The sequence below is a fragment of the Diceros bicornis genome, chromosome 32, assembly GCF_020826845.1.
Source record: "Diceros bicornis minor isolate mBicDic1 chromosome 32, mDicBic1.mat.cur, whole genome shotgun sequence".
NCBI lineage: Eukaryota > Metazoa > Chordata > Mammalia > Perissodactyla > Rhinocerotidae > Diceros > Diceros bicornis.
The window spans coordinates 33,082,040-33,108,695 of NC_080771.1; the positions used below are offsets into that span (position 1 = coordinate 33,082,040).

General features: G+C 59.7%; 2 protein-coding genes across 3 annotated transcripts in view; both read left to right on the top strand.

Annotated features, from left to right (window-relative positions):
- Positions 1 to 1,360: 1,360 nt before the first annotated feature.
- On the top strand, positions 1,361 to 12,591 carry OSGIN1 (oxidative stress induced growth inhibitor 1). The gene is made up of 6 exons (XM_058528365.1): positions 1,361 to 1,521; positions 5,634 to 5,738; positions 7,259 to 7,395; positions 8,281 to 8,472; positions 8,705 to 8,796; positions 11,231 to 12,591. The coding sequence occupies exons 2-6, from the start codon at positions 5,672 to 5,674 to the stop codon at positions 12,177 to 12,179; spliced, it is 1,437 nt and encodes a 478-aa protein (XP_058384348.1). The 5' UTR covers positions 1,361 to 1,521; positions 5,634 to 5,671; the 3' UTR covers positions 12,180 to 12,591.
- Positions 12,592 to 13,939: 1,348 nt separating this feature from the next.
- The window catches only part of NECAB2 (N-terminal EF-hand calcium binding protein 2), a 30,325-nt gene continuing 17,608 nt past the window's right edge, over positions 13,940 to 26,656 (top strand). For both annotated transcript variants that reach the window (XM_058528366.1, XM_058528367.1), the window contains exons 1-5: positions 13,940 to 14,158; positions 16,726 to 16,750; positions 22,183 to 22,291; positions 24,357 to 24,382; positions 24,533 to 24,630. In XM_058528366.1, the coding sequence (XP_058384349.1) occupies positions 13,940 to 14,158; positions 16,726 to 16,750; positions 22,183 to 22,291; positions 24,357 to 24,382; positions 24,533 to 24,630 (477 nt within the window). The remainder of the gene's footprint in view (positions 14,159 to 16,725; positions 16,751 to 22,182; positions 22,292 to 24,356; positions 24,383 to 24,532; positions 24,631 to 26,656) is intronic.

The following is a 26,656-nucleotide window of genomic DNA, read 5'->3' on the forward strand; positions in this document are numbered from 1 at the left end:
CAGGGGCATCTTTCAGTGGGGCCCCACGTCCTGTCCCCAGAAGAGCCCTGCGGTCAGGCCTGGTCCCATGTGGCCGCCAGGCCCAGGACCAGGAGAGAGACAGCACCTCCGGCACCAAAGCACTCCATAACTAAGGCACCGAGGGTGTTCACGCAACATTTCTAAACATCAAAAGTAATGCCAAAAGCCCCGGCTGAACAAAATGGCAAAGTTTTAAATAAAGACAGCATCCGTATTCTGATTTTTCTTTCAGCATCAGGCTCCAGTCCGGCTCTGCTCAGCACTGTTACAGATCCTGTCTTTATTTGAAATTTCAATATTTTGTTGAGCCTGAATTGTTGGCATTAATTTTGATTTTTTTTTCAATTGCATCAAAATATTATTTTCCTGATCACTGAGTGTTTTGGGTGCCCCTTTAAGTTTTGCATGAAAGGAGAGTGCCTCACTTGCCACCCACAGGCCCCCCCGGCCACAGGGTGGGGCTGGCAGGGACGTCCCCAGGGAAGAAAGGAGCTGGGGTGACAGTGCCATCGATGATGAAAATAACAGCTAATACGCACTGAGGTCTAGAGGCCAAATACTCCCCAGCTCCATCCCTTCCTCCCTTCCTTCTTGAGCGCCTACTGTGTGCTGAGCACTTTCTAGACACAGGATAAAGCAGACACAGTTTCACTTCCCTCCCCACATGGAACCCACATCCTGGCTGGGGAGACAGATGAAAAAATAATCAAATAAGTAAGAATCAGCAAAATGCGTGGTGCGCAGTGCTACCTGCTAAAGAGAAAAAATAGCGACGAAGAGAAGCTCGGAACGGGGTCAGGGGGAGGAGGCTTCACAGTTTAGATGCAGGAACCAAGAAAGCCGGCCTGCACACGCCACGCCCCCCCCCAGGAGGCAGAGTCGGTCACTTAGCCCCTGTGTTTCAGAGGAGGAAACCGAGGCAGCTTGCCCAGGAAATGGCAGAGCTGGGTGTTCAGCCAGAGCAGGCTGGTGCCAGAGGGCTTTTTGGGGGGGGGGGGAGACACCAAGTGGAACCTGGTAGACAAGGGAACAGGGACTCTCGCCACTTAAAGGGGCCGCCTCATATGTTGGGCCAAGCTGTCTCTGCCTCCCCAGGGGAAAAAGCCAGTTGGCTCACTCAGGAGTCCTGGTTCCTCTTCACTGACCGAGCCCCAGCGGTGGGGGCCAGCCTGGGGCGCTGCCGCAGGGACCGCCCAGCGGGGGCCCCTTTAAGGCTGGCCCGGGGGCTGGCAGCGTGACGCCCGCCCTCCAGAGTGCAAGTTCATTCATCCAGAGGCCTCTGCTGACTCACGCTTATGAAAGTGATTTTTCTGGCCCCGCCCGCTGCCCGCCTCTTCCCAGCCCGTGAAATACCCTCGCTTCCCCCTGGCCTCTCGCAGCCTCTTGGATCCCCACGGGGCACTGGGCATCCTGCTCCCGCGGCGGGCACCGTGACCCCTGGCCCTCCCAGCGCCCCAGCTGGCCGAGCTCACCAGTCTCCCGCGAGCCCCTGCCCAGCAGGTGAGTAGCCTAGGCAAAGCACAGGGGTGGGAGACGGTGGCACGTCCCCGGCAGGAGTGGCCAGCAGGGTCCTGGAGCCAGGCAAGTGGACCCCCAGGTGGTCCTGATTAGCCTGGGCTGATTCTGCCCTCACCCCCAGGCCCCTCCTCCGCCTCCTGGCCATGCCCATCTCCAGGTGCCTGGCACCCTCAGCCCCGCAGCTGCCCTACTGCCCGCAGTCCCAGCACACCCGGCCCACGTGACGCTGCCCTTGGCAGGAAAGAGAGGGATGTCCAGCCCGGGCAAACTGCCCGGCATCCGAGGCCACTGGATCCCGCAGCCAGGCTGGGTGCTTCCCTCGGGGCCCCTGCCTCTCCCGCTCAGGTCAGGCAGAGCCCTGCGGTGCCCACGCACAGCTGCCGCCCAGGGGTCCCAGGGACTTGGCTTCTCACAGAAGGCCTGCTGCTGAGGGGTGGGGCCCCAGGAGCATGGGCGACCTTGGAGCTCTCGGGGCCCCAGGCAGGGAGGCTCCGGAGGGAGGAGATGGAACCGGGCAGGCGCCAGGGCTGAGGGCTCACCCTAGTGACCACTGGCAGGTGGCACGGGGTCGACAGAGCACCTCCACATCCTCGCGCGGCCATGGCCCCATGTCACTTTCTCAGTGACACCGTTATTGTGCTGTTTTCCTCTGAGGGGACTCGCCCACCCTCTGACAGGTGTCAAGGGGCAGGACTTGTGCTCGGGGGCTGGGTCTCAGACATTCCTGGGCAAGACACCTCCTCCCTCCTGACCTCAGCTTTTCCCTCTGTGCAGCTGGGGCAGGAAAACCCACCTGGGAGGGTCTTCAAAGTCCCAAGAGCAGAGGGCCGCCAGGTGCCCCACAGCTGCAGCCACGCAGGTGTCCCCAAGTCCTAAAGCAGTGTTAGGTTTTCGTGACCGTGCCAAGTACCAACGCTACAAACTTCAAAGAAGCATCATTTGAAGGCGCAGTTGTTTCCATTTCTTTTATACTTATTCACTTCTGTGAATTTGAATTCATTTTTAATGTTAACTTTTTTCAGTCAATATTTGCCATCTTCAACCAGAGGAACTCAAACAAAAAGTGAACATTACAAATCGGCCGTTCCAACTCCACAGAACTCAAAAGCGTAAAAGAAGTGGAAATAGTTAAACTTTCAAATTGTCTGTTGTATATCAACAGCGTGTGTTGTTCCGAGGTTAGGAGAACGTTAAGCCGCTTGGGACTTTGGGACGTCTGTGTCACTGCACAGGAAGTGACCTTTCAGGTCAGCTTCTGGGTGGTGACCTCATGTGTGTGGCATCCAGAGCCTTCCAGGAGGGAGCACTGGACTTGGAGTCGCAAAGCCCTGGTGGCGAACAGGGCCTCCACCTCCTGCGAGGCGTGAGAAGGGCCATCAGTTCTGAGTCCTCATCTGTGAAGAGGCCCCTGCCAGTGCCTTCCTCACTGGATGGGGGGAGAGTCCAAAGGGACGGGAGGTGAAGGGCGTGGCTGGGGTGGGTGCGCTGTGGCCGGTGGGGGCAGGTTGTCACACTCATTTCGGGGCCTCTGGGGTGTCTAGGTGGTCTCAGCCCATAGGGGTCCAACTCTAGTTCCATCACCCACTGACTCTGTGACCCTGGGGGACGTGGCCTCACCTCCTGAGCCTCAGTTTCCTCATCTGTAAAGGTTGCCATGGGGACTGAAGGAGATAGTGCATAGGAGCTGTTAGCACAGACGTTGCATGGTCCCTGTTGCTGTCATTCCTGGGGACAGTGAAGACGAGGGAAGTACCAGGAGAAAGTGCTCTGGGAACGACAGTCCCATCCCCAGGGCCACCAGGCACACCCAGTGCCCATGGTTAGTGAGACACTGTCCCCACCCAGCTGGGAAAGTAGGCCCTGTGGCCTCTCTCCCCGCCACCAGTCCTGGGAAAGAGCAGTGGGGTGAGCTGGGACGGATGAGTGTGCTACACTCTCAGCCCGTCAGGGAACGGCCTCTGGCGGGAGCTGTCACACTGTCACACGGCAGTCATCACACCGCACTCGGGGGCACAGAACAGGCTCTGGAGCAGGCCAGCCTGGGCTCGAATCCAGCGCGGCCTGTGCAAGCTATACAGGGCTGGAGAAGCTCGCTGGGCCTCAGCTTCCCCATCTGTAAAATGGGAGTGATTGGAAGAGCACTATAAGTACTCCAACCCCATGAAATAAAGATTAAATTAGTTAATGTGTATAAACACAAAGTGTTTAGAACATGCTTGGCACTAAGCCAACTCCACAGAAGTGTGGAAATGTTTTCATTGCTGTTGTTTTTATTACTATTAGTGGTAGTGGTGTCACCCCCAAATCCTCTCCCCAGGCAGACAGCATGGGTCCCTGCAGGGAACCAGGCATGGAGACCGCCGCGTGTCCCCTATGTCAGTGGATGCCACCTTTTATCTGAGAGCACCCATGAGGGAGTCCCTGATGTGCCATGTCCTGCCGTGTGACCCTGGAGACATCCTTTACCCTCTGAGCCTCCCTTTCCTCACCTGCCAGACGGAGGTGACACAGCTCACCTCTCAGGGTTGCTGAGAGCACCGAACACTCTCACTCAGGTGCAAGCTCCTCGCAAACTGTAAAGTGCTGTGAGACGGTCCACTGTTGTCGCTGTGGGAGCGACGCCCGTGTCCTCTTATCAGCCTGTCTGGGCGGCTGTCTCTCGTCCATCTGCTCAAGACCTGCCCGGTGGTGGATGCTGGTGTTTGTCACTCTGCACACATCAGAGGTTGTATGCTGGCCTGTTCAAATTTTTCAAAATATGTGAATTAGTTGCCCATTTTTCCAAATCAGAGAATTCACATAAAAATCCAGATTTCCGCCTTCTGTGAAAGAACTCTGAAGACCAGTGACCTGGGGCCCCATCCCTGGCTGCCCTGGGTGGTCCTGCCCCACGCACACCCACTCACTCGTTTACTGTGAGTGTGTGACCCTGTGATGCTCCTGGGGTCTCCCCGGGGACAGGGCGAGTGGCATGCACGGTGCATAGACAAGGCCTTGGCACCAGTTGAGTTGGGTTTAAAGTCAGCTGCATGACACTGAGCGACTGTGCGACCTCTCTGAGGCCCAGTTCACACATCTGTGAAGGGGGATAATGACATTCACTGATAGTGCTTCCGCATGGGGTCAGTGTGCGGAGGACAGGAGAAAAACTATGTCAAACACCCCTACAGAATAAGTGCTAAAGGCCCGCCCGCCCCTCACCCACTCATGCAGATGTTGCCTTGTGGCCCTCAGGACAGCAGGGCTGCTGGACGGTGGGGGAGGCCGGGACCCTGTTGGCGGGGTTTGGGGGATGTGGGGAAGGTGGGTCTGGACCCTCCTCGGGTCCCTGCAGCTCTAAGAACCGGGTTTGGGCCCCTGTGAGTGATTTGAGCCTGTGGCCAGCAGGGGGCGCAGGTGCTCCAGAGACGACAGGCTTACAGGCATTTTCCCCAAACCCAGTGCCATGGGCTTCCAGTTTCCACCTGTTCTAGCCCAGGCCCGGAGCAGGCAGCGAGCGCTCGTCTTTTGCTAGTGGCAGACTTGCTGCAGGCAGGTGCTTCACCTACATCACCTCACGTCCCTCAACAACCCTCTGGAGTAGAGATGATTATTGTTCCCATTTTACAGATGAGGAAACTGAGGCCCAGAGAGGTCCAGGAAGGGGCCCATGGAAACCAGCTAGGAAGCACCTCTCCAGGACCAGTGATGGCCCCAAAGTCCACTGGGCCACACCAAAGACCTGAGGGCTGGATGGTGGGGTGGGGGCTGTGGCACAGCTCCCCGGGTTGGGCAGAGGAGGCCTCGTGGAAGGTGCATAATAAGCTCTGGGTATCGTTACTGCCTGTTGATGAGGTGGGGAGAGCAGAGTGAGGCTCAGAGAGACGGAGGCGACAGGCTGCAGGAGGGGACGCTGCATCGTTGGGGTAGGGCGACAGGCCTGTCTGGAACGGAGCAGTGTGAGGAGGCAGAAGGGAGAGGGAGTGGCATCCTCCTAGGCCTCAGGGGCGCCTTGCACTTGACCCTGAGGGCCACAGGAGGCCTCCCTGGAGCTGGGAAGTGACTGCGTGACACCCAAGGCTCACGGAGTGGCCCTTCCTCCCCTCTGCCCCCAGGCCGGCTGCCAACCCCGAGTCCCCCGCCAGCCACAGCCATGAGCAACTGGAGGAAGGACCACCTTGGCACCAGCAGCTCGGAGCCCCTCACGGTCGTCATCATCGGTGAGTACCGCTCAGGGTGGGGGGTGGGGGGGGCGGTACTGAGTCCTTGGGGTCAGAGGTCAGGAGCCGGGCAAGGCCAGGCTGGCCTTTCTTTACAATTGTCGTCTTTAAAACTGGCCACTGAGTGTTCACTGTGTGCCCAGTGCCATGCCTAGCAATTTATGAAGTGTCATTCCGGGGCCTGCCCCGTGGCTTTGGCAGCCCGGGGTTCGCGGGTTCAGGTCCTAGCAGTGGACCTACTCCACTCATCGGCCATACTGTGGAGGCGTCCCACATACAAAACAGAGGAAGACGGGCACAGACGTCAGCTCAGGGACAATCTTCCTCAAGCAAAAAAAAAAAGAGGAAGACTGGCAACGGATGTTAGCTCAGGGTGAATCTTCCTCACCAAAAAGAAAAAAGTCATGTCACATGATCCTTGCCAGAACCCATGAGGCAAGAACAGAACCACCTGCCGAGACGGTCCCTTAAGGGCGGGGGGCCTGGTCCTAAGCCTGCGCTGGTCCCCGTGCTCACCCAGCTCCTGGCACCGCGCCAGGAGCTCGTGGAAGGGTCCTGGGGTCCTGTCCTCAGATCTGCAAAAGTGGGGACAGATGGCCCCACCCCCCCCTGCAAGCATCAGGCTGGACCACATGAAATGGCCATTCCCGTAAGTCAAAAACAGCTGACCGTCAGCGATTTCATCTGGTTCATCCTGACAGTATTCCACACGTGGGCGATATTCCCAACAGCGCGAGATAAGACGAGGGGCAAGACGGATAGGAAGGGAAGCCATGTCACGAGGTTCATTGCCCGAGTGCCACAGGCAAGTGGTGCAATTCGTTCAGACTTGGGGGCAGGTGGCCCCACAGGTGGCACCCTTCCTGAGTGCCCACAGGCCCCGAGCTCGACACCCAGAGTGTGGAGCAATCTGTATTATAATATTTTACTTGTCTGTCTGACCAACCAGACTGTCAGCTCTGGGAGGACAGGACTAGTTCCTAGCGATCTCAGCACGTTGGTCATGTTGCTGTGTGACCACAGGCAAGTTACCTAACCACTCTGTGCCCCAGCTTCCTCAAGTATAAAAGGGAAAAAGGAGTAGTATGTACCTCGCTGAAGTCATTGGGAGAGCTCAGTGGGATAACGCATGCACTTCGGGGCTTCCTGAGGCCTGGTACAGCAGCAGATCTGTCATTTCTTATTATTTTGTTTTATTAAAATCCCTTGACACAAAGCTTGACCCATGGTCAGCCCTCCATAGATGCCAGCGGGGACCACCACCCCTTTCTCCTTGCTGGAGCAGCACCGTGGTGCAGCACCCGGCACACAGTAGGCTCTCAACCGTAGCTCATGACTTTGTTATTGACTATTATCACGCACAGAGCCCGGCACATGCCAAGGGCCTAATAAATGGATCATTTTTGTTTTTATGAATGAAGAGCAAATCAGTGAATGAGTCAGATCAAAACCAAAGCCCCCGGCGGCGGTGGTCTCTGGCACCTAAAAGCGCCACCCTCTGACCCGCCCTCTCTCCCCAGGCAATGGTCCCTCGGGCATCTGCCTGTCCTACCTGCTCTCTGGCTACACGCCCTACGTGAAGCCAGATGCCATCCACCCGCACCCCTTGCTGCAGAGGAAGCTCGCCGAGGCGCCGGGGGTCTCCATCCTGGACCAGGTGGGCCAGAGCTCCACGGGGTGGAGGGGGCTACCCACTCTGGGGAAACTCTCCCAGCTTTCCCAGGGCCAAACCACAAATACGTGTTTGTTAGACACAAGACCAATCAGGGAACACGAGAGGCCCCAAAATCAGCCTCGGAAATTTCGACAGAGACACCAAGGCTGTCTTTCGAGACCCACAAATTCTATATCCACTTGTCTCTCCTGCCCTAGAACAGTGGTTCTAGACTGGGGGACGATTTTGCTCTCCAGGGGACACTTGGCAACGTGGAGACAATGTCTGTTGTCACAACTGGAGTGGTGACACTACCAGCTTAGAGAGTTGAGGCCAGGGATGCTGTTAAACGTCCTACAATGTACAGGACAGCGCCCACCACAGAGAATTATCTGGCCCAAAGGTCAGCAGTGCCAAAGTTGAGAAACCCCCCTAGACATTTCAGTCCCACCACGCCCTGCTCAAGAGCGCTTCCCGGTCCTCCCTCCATGCCCCGTGCCTTCCAGGAGGCCACTCACCGTCCACCTGCCCCTTCAGGCGGCATCCATCCTCCTGGTCTCCCACCCTCACGCTGGGGATGAGGGAGTAAGCCAGCATTTAGTCTAGATCAGCATTTTTCAAAATGCCTTCGACAGGACGCTAGTGCTTCAGTATAACATGCAGAGAAAACGTTCCTACTCCAGTAAGTCTGAGAGACCCTGGGTTTGGCAAAATTAAACAGGTACCTGACAGCTACAGGACTTGTCAGAGCCTTTACAAGCTGATGTGCATCATCTCCTTCAAGAGGCAGCATTTCCCAAGCTTGTCTGATCACCCCAATATTAGGGTGGGAAGGCAGGACCAGGGACCCTTCCCCCGGTGGCCCCTCTGACCTGTGCCCCCCTCCAGGACCTGGATTACCTGTCCGAAGGCCTCGAAGGCCGCAGCCAAAGCCCTGTGGCTCTGCTCTTTGATGCCCTCCTGCGCCCGGACACAGACTTTGGGGGAAATGTGGAGTCGGTCCTCACCTGGAAGCACCAGAAGGAGCGAGCCATCCCCCACTTGGTCCTGGGCCGGAACTTGCCTGGGGGAGCCTGGCATGTGAGTGGAGACGGGCGGGGTTGCAAGGGGATTGGGGCCGAATCTACCTGAAGTCTCGGGAAATTCCCTCCCTAACTGGGGGTGAAGACCTCCATTTCCCACCCCACTGCCTCCCCCCTGCCCCTCCTCTGCCTCCCCGTCCTCCCCTCTCTCCAAGGCCTCCCGTGCCCTCCAGCCTCCAGTGGGCTGGGGGCTAGCAGAGGCCTGGACTGAGGACTCCCGTTCCCCGCAGTCCATTGAAGGCTCCATGGTGACCCTGAGCCAAGCCCAGTGGATGGGGCTCCCAGACCTGCAGGTGAAGGACTGGATGCGCAGGAAGCGGAGGTGAGGCAGCCCTGGAAAGCCCAGGGTGGGCGGGGGAGGCCCAGGCCCACCCCACACTGAGCCCAGGGGCTGGAGCTAAAGGGGCTTTGGGGCTCGTCTGGGGCGCCATCCTCTTACTCGGGGCGGGGGCGGGGGGACTGAGGCTTGGATGGGGAAAGGACTTGTTTAGGACCAGACGAGGAGTGAGCGGCAGAGCTAGGCTCGCCCCAGGACTCCCTGTCCAGTGCTCCCTCCCCCGGCCACACGACCCCCTGACTCAGCCTCTCCTTAGCATTCCAGCCTCCAGGGAGGGGGTGACAGCTGGCCCCTGGCCCCCACGCCCTGCCCCATGCCTCTGGCCCAGGCTCCCCACTCAGTCCTCTGGCCTCCCCACCGCCCCTCTCACTCTTCTGAGCCTGGCCTGGAACAATCTCTCTCCTTCTAGGTCAGCAAGTAGGATACACTTCCTTTTTTTTATGCTTTTGCACTGGAAACATAACCACACTCTAGAAAACAGAAAATTGACAAAGGAAGACAACTCACCCCAAGCCCCCTCTTCTACCCGTTGCTGTCCTGTCTGGGGATGTTTTCTCCCCGTCTTGTGTCCTACTCCACAATGACCACCCTGCACACCTCTGACTGCCCTGGGGATGGGGCTGAATCCCACCCCTGCTCATCCTGGGGCACGAGGCCCAAAGCTGCCCTGTGCTGCAGGGCAGAGGATGCCACTGGGTGGCGTCTGCCCTCATACTTGAAGCCCTGTTTCCTCTGCCCTCGGGGGCTGTGACGGGCGCAGGGGAGGCCTGTCGCCCCCACCCACCAGGCACTCCACCTCTCTGGGGTCCACTGTCTGTCTCTTTGACACAAAGACTTTTGTCCCTGCAGATGTGGTAGGGAGACATCCGGGCTTGTTAGTGATGTGTTTGCTAACAGACAGACAGGATTTAAACTTCATTTGTAGACGGACTCTTCCATATCCTACTCTTAAAATTGAACACGATGTCACAGCATTGCATGTGGCGATTACAGTGTTTGCACCATCCTTTACGCGGCCACCTAATATTCCCGAGGGAGCCAGTATCTCCACTGAATATTCCCTACATGTCGGGCCTTGTGCTTAGATGTCGGAGCCCAAACCCACAACAGATGGGCTCCCTGCCCTCGTGGTGCTGCCACGGTCCCCAGACCAGGCCCAGTCATGGGGCTTCATTCTTTCCAATGTGCATTATTATCAATAAGCCCATATGTAACATCTTCTTAGGACAGCCCTTCAAAATAATTTTTACTAAAACAGAGAAAGAGAAATGACAAACCCACAGAAATAAATTCCACAGTTCCAGTTTCAGTAGCAGACTAACGAGTTGGGTTGGCTGGAGTGGCCACGGGGGATGTGGTCTGAGCTCGTGACAATTGATCATGGTGGCGCGTCACACAGGATTCCCATTAAGTGAGTTCATCCCTAACAGTATATCCACAGTTGGGGAAAGTAACTCACCTAAGGCCACACAGCTAGACGTAGGGAGGAGCTGAGATGACGCAAAGCCTGGACCTCAGACACCAGCAGTGCTGGCCCCACAGTCCCGGCCCCAGAGGGGGTGGGAATAATAATTGCAATAATAAAATCATCCCTGCTGTTACTGTGTGAGCTGGGGACTGTGCAAAGTGCTTTACGTGGGTTATTTTTAATCCACTCGTTTACTGAATTATAGCCTACGTACAGCAAAGCACACTGCTCACGTGCATGCTGGGGGACGCAATGTCCCAAAGTGGACCCAGCTGCCTTCCAACCACCAGGAATCAAGAAACAGACACCCTGTCCCCAGGAGCCCCTCCTCCCAGTCCCCGCCCCCACCCCCTCCCCAGAAGTGACCACTCTTGACCTCTAACTCCATAGGTTAATTTTATCTGAACTTCATAAAAATGGAATCCTACCATATTTATGTGGAGTATTATTTAATCCTTCGAGGTAACAATAATGGCCAACTCTTATGACTCTTATATGTCACTCACTACCTGTCAGGCCCTATTCTAAGCTCTTTGTTTATATCATCATCGAATCCTCTCAACAACCGCACAAAGTAGGTACTGTCACCATCGTCACCCTCATGCTGCAAATGAGGAAACTGAGGCACAGAGAGTTTCAGGCACACAGCTCACCAGCAGCAGAGCCAGGATTTGACCCCAGGCCGTCTGGCTCTAGAGGCCACACTCTGAACCCCTTTAGGGTGAGGCCCACACTCACCCTAATGAGGTACCCTGATCAGTCTCATTTTACAGAAGAAGAGACTGAGGTTCCAAGAGGTCAAACCACTTGGGCAAGTCCTATGGCTGGCGGGTGGCACAGCCACTGTCTGGCTCTAGGGCCTGACTCCAGCCTGGCCATCCCCAGTCGCCTGATGGCCCCCACACCCCAGTCCACTCTCTGACGCTCACCCTCCCATGTCCTTCCCCCCAGAGGTCTTCGCAACAGCCGGGCTACAGCCGGGGACATCGCTCACTACTACAGGAATTACGTGACCAAGAAAGGCCTGGGCCACAACTTCGTGTCTGGCGCCGTGGTCACGGCCGTGGAGTGGGGGATACCTGAGCCCAGTGGCTCCGGGGCCCAGGACCCCAGCCCCCTCTTCCAGGTGAGCGGCTTCCTGACGGCCGAGGACCGGAGTCAGCAGCCCTTCTCCCTGTGCGCCCGCAACGTGGTGCTGGCCACAGGCACGTCGGACAGCCCGGCCCGGCTGGGCATCCCCGGGGAGGCCCTGCCCTTCGTGCACCACGAGCTGTCGGCCCTGGAGGTGGCCACACGGGCGGGCATGGTGACCCCGGCCTCAGACCCCATCCTCATCATCGGGGCAGGGCTGTCGGCGGCCGACGCGGTCCTCTACGCCCGCCACTACAACATCCCGGTGATCCACGCCTTCCGCCGGCCCGTGGACGACCCCGGCCTGGTGTTCAACCAGCTGCCCAAGATGCTGTACCCCGAGTACCACAAGGTGCACCAGATGATGCGGGAGCAGTCCATCCTGTTGCCCAGCCCCTACGAGGGCTACCGCAGCCTCCCCGAGCACCAGCTGCTGCTCTTCAAGGAGGACCGCCAGGCCGTGTTCCGGGACCCCACGGGCCTCCAGAAGGTCTTCGGCATCTCCCTGGTGCTGGTCCTCATTGGCTCCCACCCCGACCTCTCCTTCCTCCCCGGGGCGGGCACTGACCTTGCCATGGACCCTGACCAGCCACTGAGCGCGAAGAGGAACCCCATCGATGTGGACCCCTTCACCTACCAGAGCACCCAGCAGGAGGGCCTGTATGCCGTGGGGCCGCTGGCCGGGGACAACTTTGTGCGGTTTGTCCAGGGTGGGGCCCTGGCCGTGGCCAGCTCCCTGCTGAGGAAGGAGGCCAGGAGGCCGCCCTAGCACCCGGCCTGGCATCCTCGCACCCAGGCCCTAAAGAGGCAGGGAGATCACCACAGCCCTGCAGACACAGGCCATCCCAAGATGCCCAGTGAGAGAAGGAGACCTCTCCTGGCAGGAGACAGGAGCGGCCACAAGCCCAGGAGGCGGCCTCACCAACGAAGAGGAGTGGGGAGGCCAGGCTGCCCGGACTCAGGCCAGGGCTCAGGAACAGTGGCCACAGGCCGAGGCAGGCCCAGACCTGTGAGTGGGGCGAAAGCTGCCAGCCTGAGCAGGGATCACCAGGGCCAGCTGAGCACCACGCCAGGAGGACTCCAGGCCCCGCTCGTTCCAGAATCAGGTCCCAAATAAAACCAGAGCCTGCCTCCACTCATGTGTCTGAGGATTCTACGCTTGGGGAGGGGCCCGATGCCCAGGACCCTTCTCTGGGAGCTGGGGGGAGGGCACAGGGCCATGTAGGAGGAAGTCCTTGGACTGGGGGGTTGGGAGATAAGGGATGGTGCCCCAAGTGGGGGACAGCTATGTAGAGAAGTGAGGGGAGGGTGTGGAGAAACGAGGTGCTGGGGAGCCTTCTGCAGCCCTCCCACCCCTCCAACCTAGTCCCTGCTGCTCTCCCACTTGGTTCCAGCCACACTGTCTCCTTTCAGTTCCTCATCAGGCTTGTACCTGCTGCAGGGCCTTTGCACAGGCTGGTCTCTAGCCCAGGGCATTTTCCCTCCTCTCTCTTCCTCTTTCTCCTCTTCTTCCACTCTCTCAGCATAAGGATCACCTCCTCTAGGAAGCCTCTTCTGACGAAGACCCCTCCAGGGCCACATGGCCACCAGGACAAATCCTTCACTCATGGCCCAAAGTGCCACCTCTTTATGGCAGTTCAGTTGTAATGGTTTATTTATTTGTGAAATGGTTCCAGTATCTGGCTCCACCCACTTGGATGTAAGCTCCCGGAGGCCAAGGACCCAGTCTGTTTTGCCCATTATTGGAATCCGGCGCCTAGCACAGGGTCTGGGGCCTAGCACCTATCGGGTGCTCCCTAACTAATCCTTTGGACCAGTGGATGGATGGATGGATGGATGATGGATGGACGGATGATGGATGGGTGGATGATGGATGGATGGATGGAGTGTGAGGGGAAGAGGATGTTCTGGGGCGCAGCCTGGTTCCGGTCTTTGTGTAATGGGAGGCGGAGGTCTGGGGGAGCATGCACGCCCCCGGGAGGGAGGAGTAGGTGTCAGTGGGAGTGATGGGGGAGCCCGCGCGCGTGGGCACTCATCTCGGGAGCTGGAGCCGGCAGAGGGCGCTCCAGGCTCGCCGGACACCTGAGCTCCGGCCCCTGCGGCGGCGCCACGGGTGGGGTGGGGGGACCTTCGGGAGGGCAGCCCCCAGGGATGCCCCCCACGCAGCCAGACCCCCACCAACCCCGTGCCTACTGGGCAGCGCAACACCCCCCCATGCGGCCGGGCCGGGGTCCAGCCGCCAGGCCTCGCGCTCCGGGCGGGCAGCCCCCTGCCGCCGCGCCTGGCCGCGGGAGTGGGGGGAGGGGGGTGTGGACACGGGGCACGTGGCTCGGGGTCCGGGCGGAGCGCCCCCCTCCCCCTCCTTCCCCGGAGGCGGCCCGTCCCCGCGGTGGCCGCGGCCGTGGGGGCCGAGAGCGGGAGGGCGGGGCGCGCGGGCGGCGCGGGGAGGGGGTCGCGCGGGGGCGGGCCGCGGGCCGGGCGGGGGTCGGCGGGCTTCCGGGCGGCGGCGGCGGCGGCGGGCGCGGCGCGATGTGCGAGCGGGCGGCGCGCCTGTGCAGGGCCGGCGCGCACAGGCTGCTCCGGGAGCCGCCGCCGCAGGGCCGGGCGCTGGGCGGGCTGCTGCGCTGGGTGGGCGCCAGGATGGGCGAGCCCCGGGCGCCGCTGGCCCCCGACGCCCCCGCCGCCCCTTCCGCGGACCCCGGCCCCGGCCCCGCCTCGCCGCGCGGGGGCACCGCCGTCATCCTGGACGTGAGTACGCGCTGGCCGGGACCCCGAGTCCCCTCCTCTCTCGGGGGCGACCCCGACGCCGCCCTCCCGGGTCCCCGCCCCGACCCGCGTCCTCTCCTCCCTGCGCAGACGACCCCGACCCATCCCCCTCTGCGCCCCAGAGCGCGAGCCCCCAGCCCGTCACGTCCCGGCCGGGGTCTGTCCCCGAACCAGGACGACCTCTCCTTCCACCAACCTCCCTTCACTTCTCGGGACCCCCACCTTCCCGGAGCCGGGACTCTGGAGCCCGTCGCCCCGGCCACTGCCCCCCTACTTCTGTGCTGGCCAAACCGTCGTCTTTTCCCCAGCCCCGCGCCTCGCTCTTTACTCTCATCCCCTCCTGAGACCGGAGCCCCCTCCTCCTCTCCACCCCGGATCCCTGCCGAGTCGCTACTTTTCTGAGAGACAACCCCCCCCCCCCCCCCGGGCTTTAGGTGCCGGCTTTCTCGTCCTGGCTTTAGACTCTGAGCCCGGTATTCCCCTTTCGCTCCGACACAGCCTCTTTAAAAGTGAAGCCCCCTCCCCAGCTGTCTTCCCCTCCCCTTTCAGTGGAGCCAAACCACCCCCATCTTCGCTGATCCCGGACCCCCTGGGCTCCCCCCAGCCACCCCCACTGCACTCCTAGGCCCCTCTGTCCCCCATTCCCTTCCCACCCTCCCTCTATTCACCGCCCCCCCCCAGTCCCCTCTGGGACTCAAAGCTCCACTTCACCCCCCCCCCACGCACTCCCCCGGGTGGGAGAGAGATTCTACAGGGTGGATGGCCGCCCCGTGGGAAACTTCTTCATTCTGGGGTTCCTGCCCCCCAGTGAGATCACGGGTGGTGGGACATGCATGTCCCAGTGAGGGTCCTTTTGTGGTGGGGGTGGCCGCAGGATGGGGTGCTTCACGTGTGTGTGGTGGCTTTCTGGGAGTGTTGTGTGTGTGTACTGCACGGCCCTATGAGTGGGGGGACCGTGGGTCTCCTCTCTTCTGGAAACCGTAGTTGACTCTGGGTGGAGAGGACTGGGTAGGGAAAGGGAGCTGTGCTCTGAGTGCTTGTGGCTCCAGTGCCCCCAAACACACACACACAGCCCGACACACACTTACACAGCTAGACCCCCCCTCCCTCTCCCCCTCTCTCTCTCTCCCCCTCCCTCCCTCTCTCTCTCCTCTCAACCCCAGCGGAGTTCACGCTGAAAGCCCAGGGCCACAGGGTCCGGAGACGCAAGCCTGCCCTCGTAGGGAAGCCTGCACCGACCCCTCCTGATTCTCTCTGACAGTCGGGAGGTGGGCTTCGAGTCCTCATGCTGGCGGTGTGTGGGCTCTGAGTCTGCATTTCCTCCTCTGTGAAATGGGGTGATGAGCGGGCGTCGGGGCTCACAGGCTGGTGCAGACTCCTCGAGCCGCATCCCTGTGGTCCTGTCATTCCCTTGTTTAACACCCCGGCCCAGAGCAGGCACCTGAGGGTGGGACCCCGGCCTCAGGAACCTCACAGTCAGGAGCAGGGGTGTGGGGCGCCCAGGCTGGGGCTTTGAGGAGGGCCTGGAGTGGTCCCATAACTGCCTCCCTTTCTGCTCCAGCCACAGTGGGTTCCGCCTGGTGCCCTGGACTCGGGGTTCAGCTGAGGGAGGGGGGTGATGTTCCAGAAGCCCTCCCTGAGCTGCTGCTTCAGTCTGTCCCAGCCCCAGGGGCCTGATAATGGATGCCCGCCCCATTGGTGGAAGGATGGGGGGGCATCCTCCCTTGGCACCAAGGCAAGGACCAAAGATGGGGTGGTCATGGGGGGGCCCTCCCCCTCCCCCTCCCCCTCCCCCTCCTCAATCAATCAGCATGGCTTACCTGGTCCCAAAAATAACAAGAGAAGGAGTTATCTGGTCTCACCTGAGGCTTGGAGGGGGCGGGGGGGGGGGGGGGGCGGGGGGGGGGGGAGGCGTGCCCTGCCTCCAGCCCCTCATGATGCAGCCAGAACTTTGCATCTGCAGCTGGTTCCCTACTGCCTACTTCCACCCACTCCCCCACCCCCAAAATAATCCAGCCCTGCCCGCGGCTGGTCCACTCGCCAGGTCTCGAGGTTCTGTTAGCAGACCCCTTCCTTCAGACTTAACCCAACCTCCCTGGAGAAAACCGGGGCTCCCCAGGGGTTCTGGGAGGGGTGCAATGGTGTAAGGCGTGTGGCTGCGCCCATGGGACACAATTCTGAGTGTGCGACTGAGCACAGGACAGTGGGTGAAGCCACGTGGACCGATAGCTCTGGAAGTCCACCCGCAGGCGTGTGGATGGGTGTGAGCGTGTCCACGCGCGTGTGCGTGTGTGTCGGCGTGGCCGTGGGCAGGCTGGCGGCACAGAAGGGAGTGGGTGGCTGCTTCCGCGCGGGCGGCTGGGGCGGTCTCCGCCTGAAACGTCCCTTCCCCGCCCCTGGATCCCAGCCGGGGTCTCCTCGCTGGGGAGGGGGTGAGGCTCAGCTTCCCCAGGCCCGCGGGGGACGAGTGGGGTCTCACTACCGGTCAGAACCGCTGGAGGGCGCCTGCCCGGCTCGGCCCAGGCTGACTCGACCTCTCTTCTCTGCAGATTTTCCGCCGAGCAGACAAAAATGGTGAGTTTCCCTCCCCCACCGTCCCTGAATGAGGACTTGGTTCTCTGTCCAGATGCTTCAGGGAAAGGGGTCAGATGTAGAGACATGGACTACCTCAAACCTAAAGGTTAAGAGTGCAGGACTCTGAAGTCTGAAGGCTGGATCCTGGCTCTGCACCTCAGTTTCCCCATGTGTACAGTGGGACTCCCACAGTGCCTACTTAGTAGGGATGCCATGAGGATTCCACAAGTGAGTTGATGTCTGCGATGCCAAGATGTCTTGGCCATAGTACGTGCTTGGTGTACATTAACCCTTATGCAGCTGGGCTGAACCAGAACAGGCCAGGCGGGGGCCCAGAGACCCTTTAGGAAGCCCCCAGTCTCACTCGAGGCCATTCACAAGCCCTGCACACATCCTTCTCATAGCAACCTGCTGCAGTCAGTGCTGTTCTGTCACCTCCGTAGTGGCCCAGAGAGGTTAGGTGACTTGCCCAGGGTTGCCCAGCGACGTGAAGGCAGTCAAGGCTCCTCTGCAGACTCCCTGCACTTTTCCCCACGTCACACAGCCTCCTCAACAATGTGAGCAGCCCATTGCCGTGGCCAGTGAATTCATGACACTCCGCTTCTCCTGACTTCTTGGAATGGCTCCACCCTGCACGAGGAAGGCTGGGGGCCTGAGTTTACACGGCCCCCGTGAGCCTCCCTGTAGCAACAGAGAGCAGCCGTACAACTTTGTATAAATACCATGGTAATTATTCTGGGGCCCCAAGCCCTCTCTGTGGACTTTAACGGAGGCACCATCCCTCTCCAGGCCTCAGTTTCCCCATCTGTAGAGTGGGGTGATAACGCCTACCCTGTCTGTTTCCCCGGGCTGTTGGGAAAATGCAGGGAGGAGGTGAGTGACAAACTTTTTTAAAAAGAGAAGCAGGCTATGCTCGGTAATTATTGTTTGTTCATTGAGAAAATACTGATTGAGAATCAAGGCCAGGGCTGGGGACAGAGTGGGAACAGATGACGTGGTACCTGTGCCAGGGGCCCTCAGGTCCCCAAAGCGTCAGGCCCCTGTCCCTCTCCCATGGGCTCCGGCCTGGGTCCCCAGCACCACCCTCCTTCCCTGACTCTGGGAGTTAGTGTTGACCTGCCCCCCATGGTGTTGGAGGGAGAACTTGAAGCTTCAGAGGACGAGGGCGGGATGCACAGGTCTGAGCTGAAAGTCGGTGCCCAGGGGTCTCCATCTCTTGCCCCCTATCCCTGGGTGTGATGGGGGCCCCCCTAGGCCTCTTGGGATAAGGACCATTGGCAGCAGTTCCATATAGAGGAAGGAGAGGGATTGGGGGGACTTCAGTGGCCCTTGAGCATTGTTTGTGGCATCGTGCTCTGAACAGCGTTAGAGATCAGGGAAGGGGGTTAAGGGGCTTGGTCCCTGACGCCGGCCTCTCTCTAGCATCTTCACTATGCGGCCAGCCCGGGGCTCGTGGTCATCGCCGTGTGCTGGCCAGGCCCTCCAGCAGATTGTGGGATCTTCACAGGAAGGAATTTGGGCTTGTCCCTGTCGTGTGCCTGATACCCAGCACGCAGTAGGTCCTCTGTAAATGTCTGTAGGCTTACGGGTAAGGGATTTAGTCTTTGGTGAGAGCGCGGCTGTGTGCGTCACCGGGATGCAGCAGTGGGAGTTCGCCTGTGCGCTGCGGGAGTGTGCACGGCTGTGGTCTGAAGGGCTATGCCTCTATTCCTGTACCTACTGAAGGTGTGTGGAGCTGTGGGGGTGTGTGTGTCTTTCTGATCGTGTGGCTGTGAAGGAACCTTTGCAGAGTTTGTATGTGTGCGCGCGCGTGCGCTCGCTTGTGTGCATGGGTGAGTGGTGCCCTGGTCTTCCTTTAGGCACAAATGGGGTGTCGTCCTCATCGCCTGTTCCCCCATTAGAGGCTGTTTCTGCCCCCTGAGCATAGCTGCGGGGACCCTCGACTTTGCTTCTGCGGCCCCCAGGGGGTCCGAGCTCGCTCCTCCTCTTGGGACCTTCAGTCTTCCCCGCCACCACCGAGTGGCCGTAGGGGGTTGTCACCAGGGTTAATGTGGGTGTGTGAGGCCAGTCCAGGGGAGCTTCCCGGGCCGGTGAGAAGGACGTGGGGCCCTCCTCTGTCACAGGGACTGCCTGGGTTCAAGTCGTGGCTCAGCCACTCACCAGCTCTGCGACTCAGGCTGGTCACCAGACTCTCGGGGCCTCAGTTTCCCCATCTGTACGTGGGGATGATAATACTAGTACCCGCCTCCGGGGGCTGTCTCGACGATGGGGAGCGGAGCTCCCGGCGTGGTGGGCTCACTGTAAGGAATCAGGGAGCCCTGATATGGGCTCATGAGGTTTGACTGCCTTGGAAAGTGGGCCTTGGTTGGTCAGCTCCGCCTGGTGCCCCACAGGGAGTTGACCGTTGGGGGAGGCTGCTGGCAGCCACTGAGCATCTGTCGTGCACCCAGATTTCAGTAGACCTTCTCGTTTGATCTTCACTCTGCTCCCACTGGGAGAGGGAGCGTCACCTCGTTTTTACAGATAACAGAGCCAGGCTGGGAGAGAGCAGATGAAAGACTGCAGACTCTCAGCTGGGGGCCGGTGCAGGCCGGTTCAGACAGCCCAGCACAGCCTGGAAACGTGGTGTGGGGGGGATGGGAATAAGGACAGAGGGACGGAGGGATGAGGGTGGGGGGAGAGGTACATAGAGGAAGAGCCGCACACAGCACACGCACACAGTTGTGTCCCCAGGAGCGAGATGCCTGGGGGTGGACGATGAGCCTGTGGGCTCAAACTAGGCCCTGGGTTCAGGGTTGGAGTGGAGGCCTTCGGGATTACAGGAGCACGGGCTGGGGGATGGCCCGTCCTGGTGGCTCCCAGGACAGAGACTTCTGCTCGGAGGAGCAGCTGGGGCCTGGCTCCCGAGGGGAGCCGAGCGTGAGGGGCCTGCCCGCCTGGGCTGTGGAACGTGGAAGCGTGGAGGCGTGTGGCGGCCGGCGGAGGGGGGAGTGCCAGACTGCGCCTCTCTCCAGGACGCGGACACTAGCAGGCTCCTGGCATTTGAAAGGTCACTGCGACAGAGGCTGAGCTCCTGCTAATTAGTGGAGACGCCACAAACAGCCCCACTCGGGGTCCTTGCCGGAGGTGGGGGTGCCAGGCCCCACGTCTAAGTGGGCAGAGGCTGGGCAGGAGAGGCCGCTTCCCTCATTAGCTGAGCCGGGTTCGTTAGGGCTGCGGTGGGATGTGCCAAGGGAAGGTCAGCGAGGAGGCTTTGTGCTCAGGAGGCCTGGCCAGCCTCTCTCTGCCTCTTCTCAGTGCAGACTGGATGGAGGTTCCCTGACAGGCAGGAGGAGAGGGAGGCAGGAGGAGATGGTCCAGACTTGGCCTCAGTTTTTCCATGGAGCCCTGTGGCTGGGGGTCTCCCCATAAGACCCTGCCCCAGGTTGGGTTGAGAGCATGGACTTGGGAGCCAGATGGCCTGGGTTCCAGCTCCAGCTGTGGGACCTGAGCAAGTCCCCTAACCGCTCTGTGCCTCGGTTTACCACTCTGTAAAATGGGGGCGATGGTGCTACCTATGCCGTGGGGTGTCATAAAGACTGAATAACGCAGCAAGAGCCCTGTGTGTCTGCCGTGACTCTGCACTGGGTTCCTGGTGTGTCACCAGTCCTGCCAAAGGAAACTTGGAAGGTCTCCTCTTTCACAGAAAGCAGAGAGCCCCCACGTCGAGTTGGCATATTTACAACTGGTCTCATGTGCTCTCATGGTTGGTGTCTGGGTCTTCTGTGTGTGTGTGTGTATGGGGGGGTTGTTTGTTTGGTTTTCGGGAGCACTCTTGTTTTTGAAAGTTACAAGTTCGTTCTCCCTCTGCGACACTGAAGCCTCAGCCGTGGGCACACGAGGACGTGGCCCCAGCCCCCTGCACACGCGCACACCTTCTCCCTCTCTGCCAGCCCCTGGTACTGTACGGCTTATGGGGCCAGAAGAGATGGGCGGTGGGCAGCCGTGGCAGGAGGGGAGACTCCCCTCTCTGAGCTGTCCTTCTGCCCCTCTTTGAGCCCCCGCAGAGCCGCTGGGAGCAGATGGGAGCTCCAGAGCCTCAACAATGTCAGAGTGGCTTCCACTCTGGGCCCAAGTAGGTCTGCCATGTGTGGTCGGGTAGGTTGTGCCCTGCACAAGAGCAACTACCCAGGGAATTGAGGGCCCCAGATCCAGCCGGCACTCGCTCCCAACCCACATGCCCTGCCACTGGCTGCGTGCCCCCTAGCCAGGAGGGGTGTCTCTTTCTCATCCATGTGGGCTGGCAGAGGCTTTGATTGCAGACTGGCTGGAAGTAATGAAAGGGGGTCTGCGTAGGTGGCTGGGGGCCTCAAAGCGTCCTGGGCTCGCCCTTCTCCCTGACCTCCTCTGCCCCCCGTGGACTCGGCTCCTCTAAGGAGGAGCAGGAACCATTCTGAGATCATTAAGGAGGGGTGGTGGTTGCAGGGGCGTGGAGACCAGCTGGCGGGAGTGTGCTCAGCAGGTGGGCCGGGCGGGAGGAGCTGAGGGTGGAAGCTTGGGGACTGCCGCTCCTGGAGACACTGGTTCTGCCCCTGGAGACACTGGTTCTGCCGTGAGCCCCTCCCTCAGTGGCCTGTCTGCCCCACCCGTGAGAACTTCCCCAGCAGATGCTGGTGCCTGGGCGACTGCAAGTGGAGGGAGAAGAGGTGAGACAGAGGGAGGGAAAAGGGGGAACAGGTCGCCTGCACCTCTATGAGGGCCCCTTTCCAGAGCCCCGCCCCCTCCCCGTCCCAGAACCGCAGCCCCCCCGCCCAGAGGAGGGCGGGGCACCTCCTGCCTGTGGTCTGGCATCTTCGCGGCTGCCTCTGTGGCACGGTGAGAACTCCGTGCCGACTGTTGGTGCTGGCCCATGTCGGACACACGAAGGTCCGGGCCTGAAGTGTGCCGTGTGGACGGGGCAGAGTGGAGAGGGGTCGTTCCCTCTGCAGGGTCAGGACCCGCGTGCCGGGGTGGAGATGATTTACGTGTGGGGAGACCATCTGGGCGTTTGGAAGCAAGAGAGTGGTCACCAGCCTGGCTTTGGACCTGCCTCTTCCGGGAGTGGTGCTCCCTTAACTCTACCTTGCTGCAGGCGGTCTGGGGAGTCACAGGAGCGAGCCTGCCTGACGGGGAGCGGATGCTGCCTAGTGAGCCCCAGCACACTGGCTGCCGCTGGTCGTCGTATTTGTGGGTTTGGGATTATCTGTAAATAGGCCTTGGCCTGTTGGTTTGGGAATTAGCTGGATGAGTCAGCGGTTCTCAGCTAACTGGAATTTACTAGTTAATTTGGGAATTAGCTGGGCGGGCAGGGATCATCTGACTGGAGCTGATCTGTGGGTCGGGAGTTGTCTGGATTTGGGGTGTCCTATCTCCTAGACACCAGCTGCTCCCCCTCCCTCCTCCCTTCCTTGCAGATGATGGGAAGTTGTCTCTGGAGGAATTCCAGCTCTTCTTTGCAGATGGCGTCCTCAATGAGAAGGAACTGGAGGATCTCTTCCACACCATCGACTCTGACAACACCAAGTGAGCTGCGTCCTGGTTGCTGAGCAGGGGCGTCCAGCCGACCTGCGGAGGGGGCATCTCCCTTCTCAACCAGGGGCCAGTGTCCATTTTCCACTCCCCTGGGGGGCCGGGAGACCTGAAAATCCCCAGACTCGATAACCCAAGAGTCAGATCCACTTGTCCCCACTGGCCCCCGGGGTGGCATGGGGAGTGGAGATTGATCCTGCACTGGCAGGTTGGTCTTTTCTGAGCAGGCATGGCTAAGCAGGAAGAGACCCTACATTTTGCAGAGTGTGCACTGGATAACAAAAGGGGACACTGGCCCTTCTGCTAACTCCATCCAGTCCTGACCCCAACACCTCGGGCTTGTTCCCAGTCTCAACAGTAACTCTGTGATGATCCTCACCGATCCCATCTTCAACTAGACTATAACCAAATACTCATCCTAACTCTGACCTTGACCCTGCTTCTAACTCCGCACCTTTCCTCCAACCCGATCATAACCCTAACCTGCATGTCAGAATCATCCAGAAACTCTGGACATCCAGCCCATCTCTGAATCAACAGCCCCAGCCTTAACTCCAGCCTCACCCTTTCCTTGGTCCCCAAGCAGGATGAGGCCCGAGCCCCTCTCCACCCCACACCTGGTCATCTTCCTCAGGCCCACCCAGGTGACGAGGGCCAGAGTTCCTGGGGGCTGCTGGGGCAGCTTTGCTAAGTTGGGGTCCCCTGAGACAGGCTAGAGGTGGTCTGGGCGAGGACCTGCCACCAGGCCCGTTTGCAAGGGACCCAGCGCAGTGGTGGCCTGGGCCAGAGGTTGGGGCTGAGAGTGTCCTGGGAGGCGGGCGCTGGGGACCAGGGTGGGGCGGGTGGAGCGGGTGTCCTTCTCCGGGAGGCCAGTAGAAAGACAGCCTCCCCAGAGAAGGGCTTTGTTTCTGGAGCCAGATGGCATTTCTGAGGGTTCCTGCAGCCCCCTGGGGAGCTTCGAAAGGGCTGAGACAGGTGCCCGCTGATTTATTCATTCTCATTCGGTGCCTTTTGTGTCAGGCCAGCTGGGGGGAGGGAGAAGGAGGTGCTGGTTTGAGAGTTTGAAGAGTAGATTGTGGGGGGGGCAGGGCAGACTCACCAGGATAGAAGGTCAAAACTCTCAAGACCTTTAGGATTATTCTCCAACATTTTCTAGAGCGTGAGCTGTAAATGTTCACTCCTTGGGGTGCTAAGTAGGCTTTCTGCCCAAAACAGTTCACACGGACCAGAAAGATGGGTGAAATGCTAGTTCAACACAGGTAAACAGGCCTCCTTGCCACAGGACTCGTCAGAACCTTGAACGAGCGATGCGAATTGAGGGAACCTCCAGGGCAGAGCGTGCAAGGCCTCTGAGCCCAGATTTATTTGGCCACAGGAGCCTCTTCCCAGAAGCATCTTGTTGAACCTGGGTTCCCCCTCCTCTCTCACTGAGGGAACTGGGCCCTGAAAGGGAGGGTTACCAGAACCCACACAAACGCTCAGGTCCCTCTGCGCCAGCCCCCAGTGCACTCCACCCTTGCGTCTCTGTCCTGAGGCTGCTGCGTGCAGCTTCCCAGCGTGGGTGGCTTTCTCGTGCTGAGCCTCCTCCGAGGAAGGACAGGATCCTTCTCCACGCTGTGGGAATGGGGCTGCGGACCCCCGCACTAGGGCGAGAACAAGGAGGGCTGTCCCTGGACCCAGCAGGCGGGGGTCCCCAGGGGCAGCGTGTCACATGAGAGTTTTGTTGACAGCCTGTAATAGTTCCTTTCCCCTCCCTTTTCCTGGCCCCGGGCTAAGGACATGGTCACAGACTTCCGGGAGGGGAAACGTGGCGGTGGTTGGTGATGGGGTCAGACAGATGTGCAGACGGGTTCCTGCGCGGTCCTTTGGAGGGGGCAACGTGATTTACCTGCTGCAACCTCGCCTATAAAGTGGGGCTCACGGTGCCAGCTTATACGATGGGAAGAGAGATGGCACGCAGGCTGTCTACCAGCTACACAGGGCTGTGAGCGCTGCGGAGGGAGGGCGGCTGGGACCGGACAGGCCTGCTCTGAGTCTCCCTTGTTCTCTCTCTCTGCAGCCATGTGGACACCAAGGAGCTGTGTGGTAGGTGTCCGACTCTGCAGGGACCAGGACTGGGGAGGTGGGGAGGGGGTGGGGAGAGGCAGCGGGGGGCCCTGGCAGGACTGGCAGGAGGGTCCGGGGGGAGGGGCAGAATCCTCCTATGACCCCTGGTCTTTGCTTTCCCTGCCCCAGATTACTTTGTGGACCACATGGGGGACTATGAGGACGTCTTGGCCTCCCTGGAGACCTTGAATCACTCTGTCCTGAAGGCCATGGGCTACACCAAGAAGGTCAGTGGCTGTGGGTGGCCCCTTGGGTTCCAGGGCCTGAGTGCTGGTTTGGTTCCAGATTTTCTCCAGGGCGTCCTCACCCATGGGTGCCTGGATTTGTGATGACAAGAGTTGGGTGGGCCTGTGTCTGGGTGGTCTTTGCCTGGGACTCCTAGAGGGGGCTGAGATAAGCTGTGAAGTGAGTGGAGCGGCTTGTTGAATGGCCCTGTCCAGCTGGTGTCTGGTTTGGAGCATGTGGCCCTCTCCCGGAATGCAGGGTCCTGGGATAGAGTCCTAGAAAAGGGGCAGCAGTCACCCCCAGCCCTCCACGGCCCTTGGACAGGTGTCATCCCTGATGATCTCGTGCCCTTCCACAGCAGGGTTACCAGACAGGAAGGGGAGGGAAAGGGGCAGGTTCACGCATCTGAACTTGACCGAGGAATCCGATGGTGTCTGGGACGAGAACGCGTGTCCAGGCAGGGAGACATGAGCTGGGCAATAGAACCATTAGGAGTGTGGGGAGGCGCCGAGTGCAGGGCTTCCCTATGTGTCCTAGAGAGAGCTCTCTGATGTGCCTCCAGAGTCTGCCCATGGTCCTGTCACCTCCTTGGTCTCATGCATGCCCTGGAGGAGGACAGGAGGCAGGGAGATGGGGCCAGCTTGTGGGCTGGGCGTCATTGTGCCCTCTCCCTTGTAGCTCAGATGGGCGTAAGCAGCCCATGCCCCGAGCTCCATCTCCCCCCTCCGAGTCTGCACCCCCGCTGGGCTGGCAGCGTCTGAGGGACAGGCGGGTGTGTTCCTTCTCTGCATCCACAGAGAAGAGGTGCAGTCAGTTTTCTGAGCACCTCTAACGGCTGGGACTACACGCTCGGTTTAATCCTCACAGCAGCCCTGCGGGGAGCCACTGTCACTTCCCCGTTTCATGACTCTGGAAACAGACTCAGAAGGGTGAACCCTGCAGAGTCTAGCCAGACAGCTTAGCTGCTGGCTGAAATGGAGGGAAACTGAGTCAAGGACCTGGCAGGAGGTGTGGAGCGCATCATGGGACTCCAGGCCCACCCAGGGGTGACTGGAGGGTCAGTCAGCTGGGAGCGGGGCAGCCGCTTGGGCACAGTGACCAAGGCACGCAGGGAGGGAGTTGGGAGCCGGCCGCGTAGACGCCCACGAGCGTGCAGCCTACCATACCTTGAGCTGTGGGAGCTCAGAAAAGGCCATCTGCTCGTGGAGGCTGGGGAGCTTAGCTGATAAAGTGGCTGAAGGACCCTAAGCCAGTCACTTCCCTTTCTGAGCCTCGGTTTCCCCAGTTGTGAAATGGGAGCGTTCACCTTGTAGAGTCCTTCTGAGGACTGAATGAAGGAAGGTCTCTGAACTGCTTAGCACAGGGCCTGGCACAGAGCAAAGGTGCCTACTGGTTTTTATTATTAGGCTCCTGTTGTATGCTCAGACATAGGAGAGATCAATTCTGTACTTGTTTTTCAAATGCTACTCAGTTACCGCTGTGCCGTGCATTAGAGAATCCCTTTCTTCCCCTTATCCGAAAATAGCTGGGCCGGACCCTGAGCCTCCACTCAGCCACGTTTCCGTTTCTGTCCTAGCGTCATGCTGGTCTGAGTCCTGGTGTTTTAAAGTGTATTTTAGTTATGTGTAAGACCGATTCCCTTTCATCGTTCATCCTTGTAGACTGTTGTTTGATATTCTGAAAGCATCAAGGCCGGCCGTGGATTAGAAAGGAGCTCAGAAAGACCCCAACTCAAATCCGAGTCACCCAGGCAAGGATGTCAGCCCCAGCTCCGCGGTGGGGGTGCACCGGATGCCACCGCCTCCTGGAGCCTCAGCTTTGTCTTCCTTGCGTGGGGCCGCTTCCCAGAGGCATCGGTAACATCCTTGCTTTCCGGCCTGTGGCCGTAGCTGTTCAGAGATGTGATCCAATTCTCCATCAAGGAGACGATTTTAACGCCTACCAACACGACTCAGACCAGCTTTGGTGATTTTGCTCTCAGAAATCGTGCGCATAGGCTGTTCGGTGTGGCCTTTGGTGCCTTCTCAG

Excerpts from the sequence above, each read along its gene's own strand:
- OSGIN1 (XM_058528365.1), top strand. The coding sequence starts at position 5,672 with ATGAGCAACTGGAGGAAGGACCACCTTGGCACCAGCAGCTCGGAGCCC. Across the intron at positions 8,473-8,704 it reads TGCCTGGGGGAGCCTGGCAT|TCCATTGAAGGCTCCATGGT; the intron begins GTGAGTGGAGAC and ends CGTTCCCCGCAG. Across the intron at positions 8,797-11,230 it reads TGGATGCGCAGGAAGCGGAG|AGGTCTTCGCAACAGCCGGG; the intron begins GTGAGGCAGCCC and ends CCTTCCCCCCAG.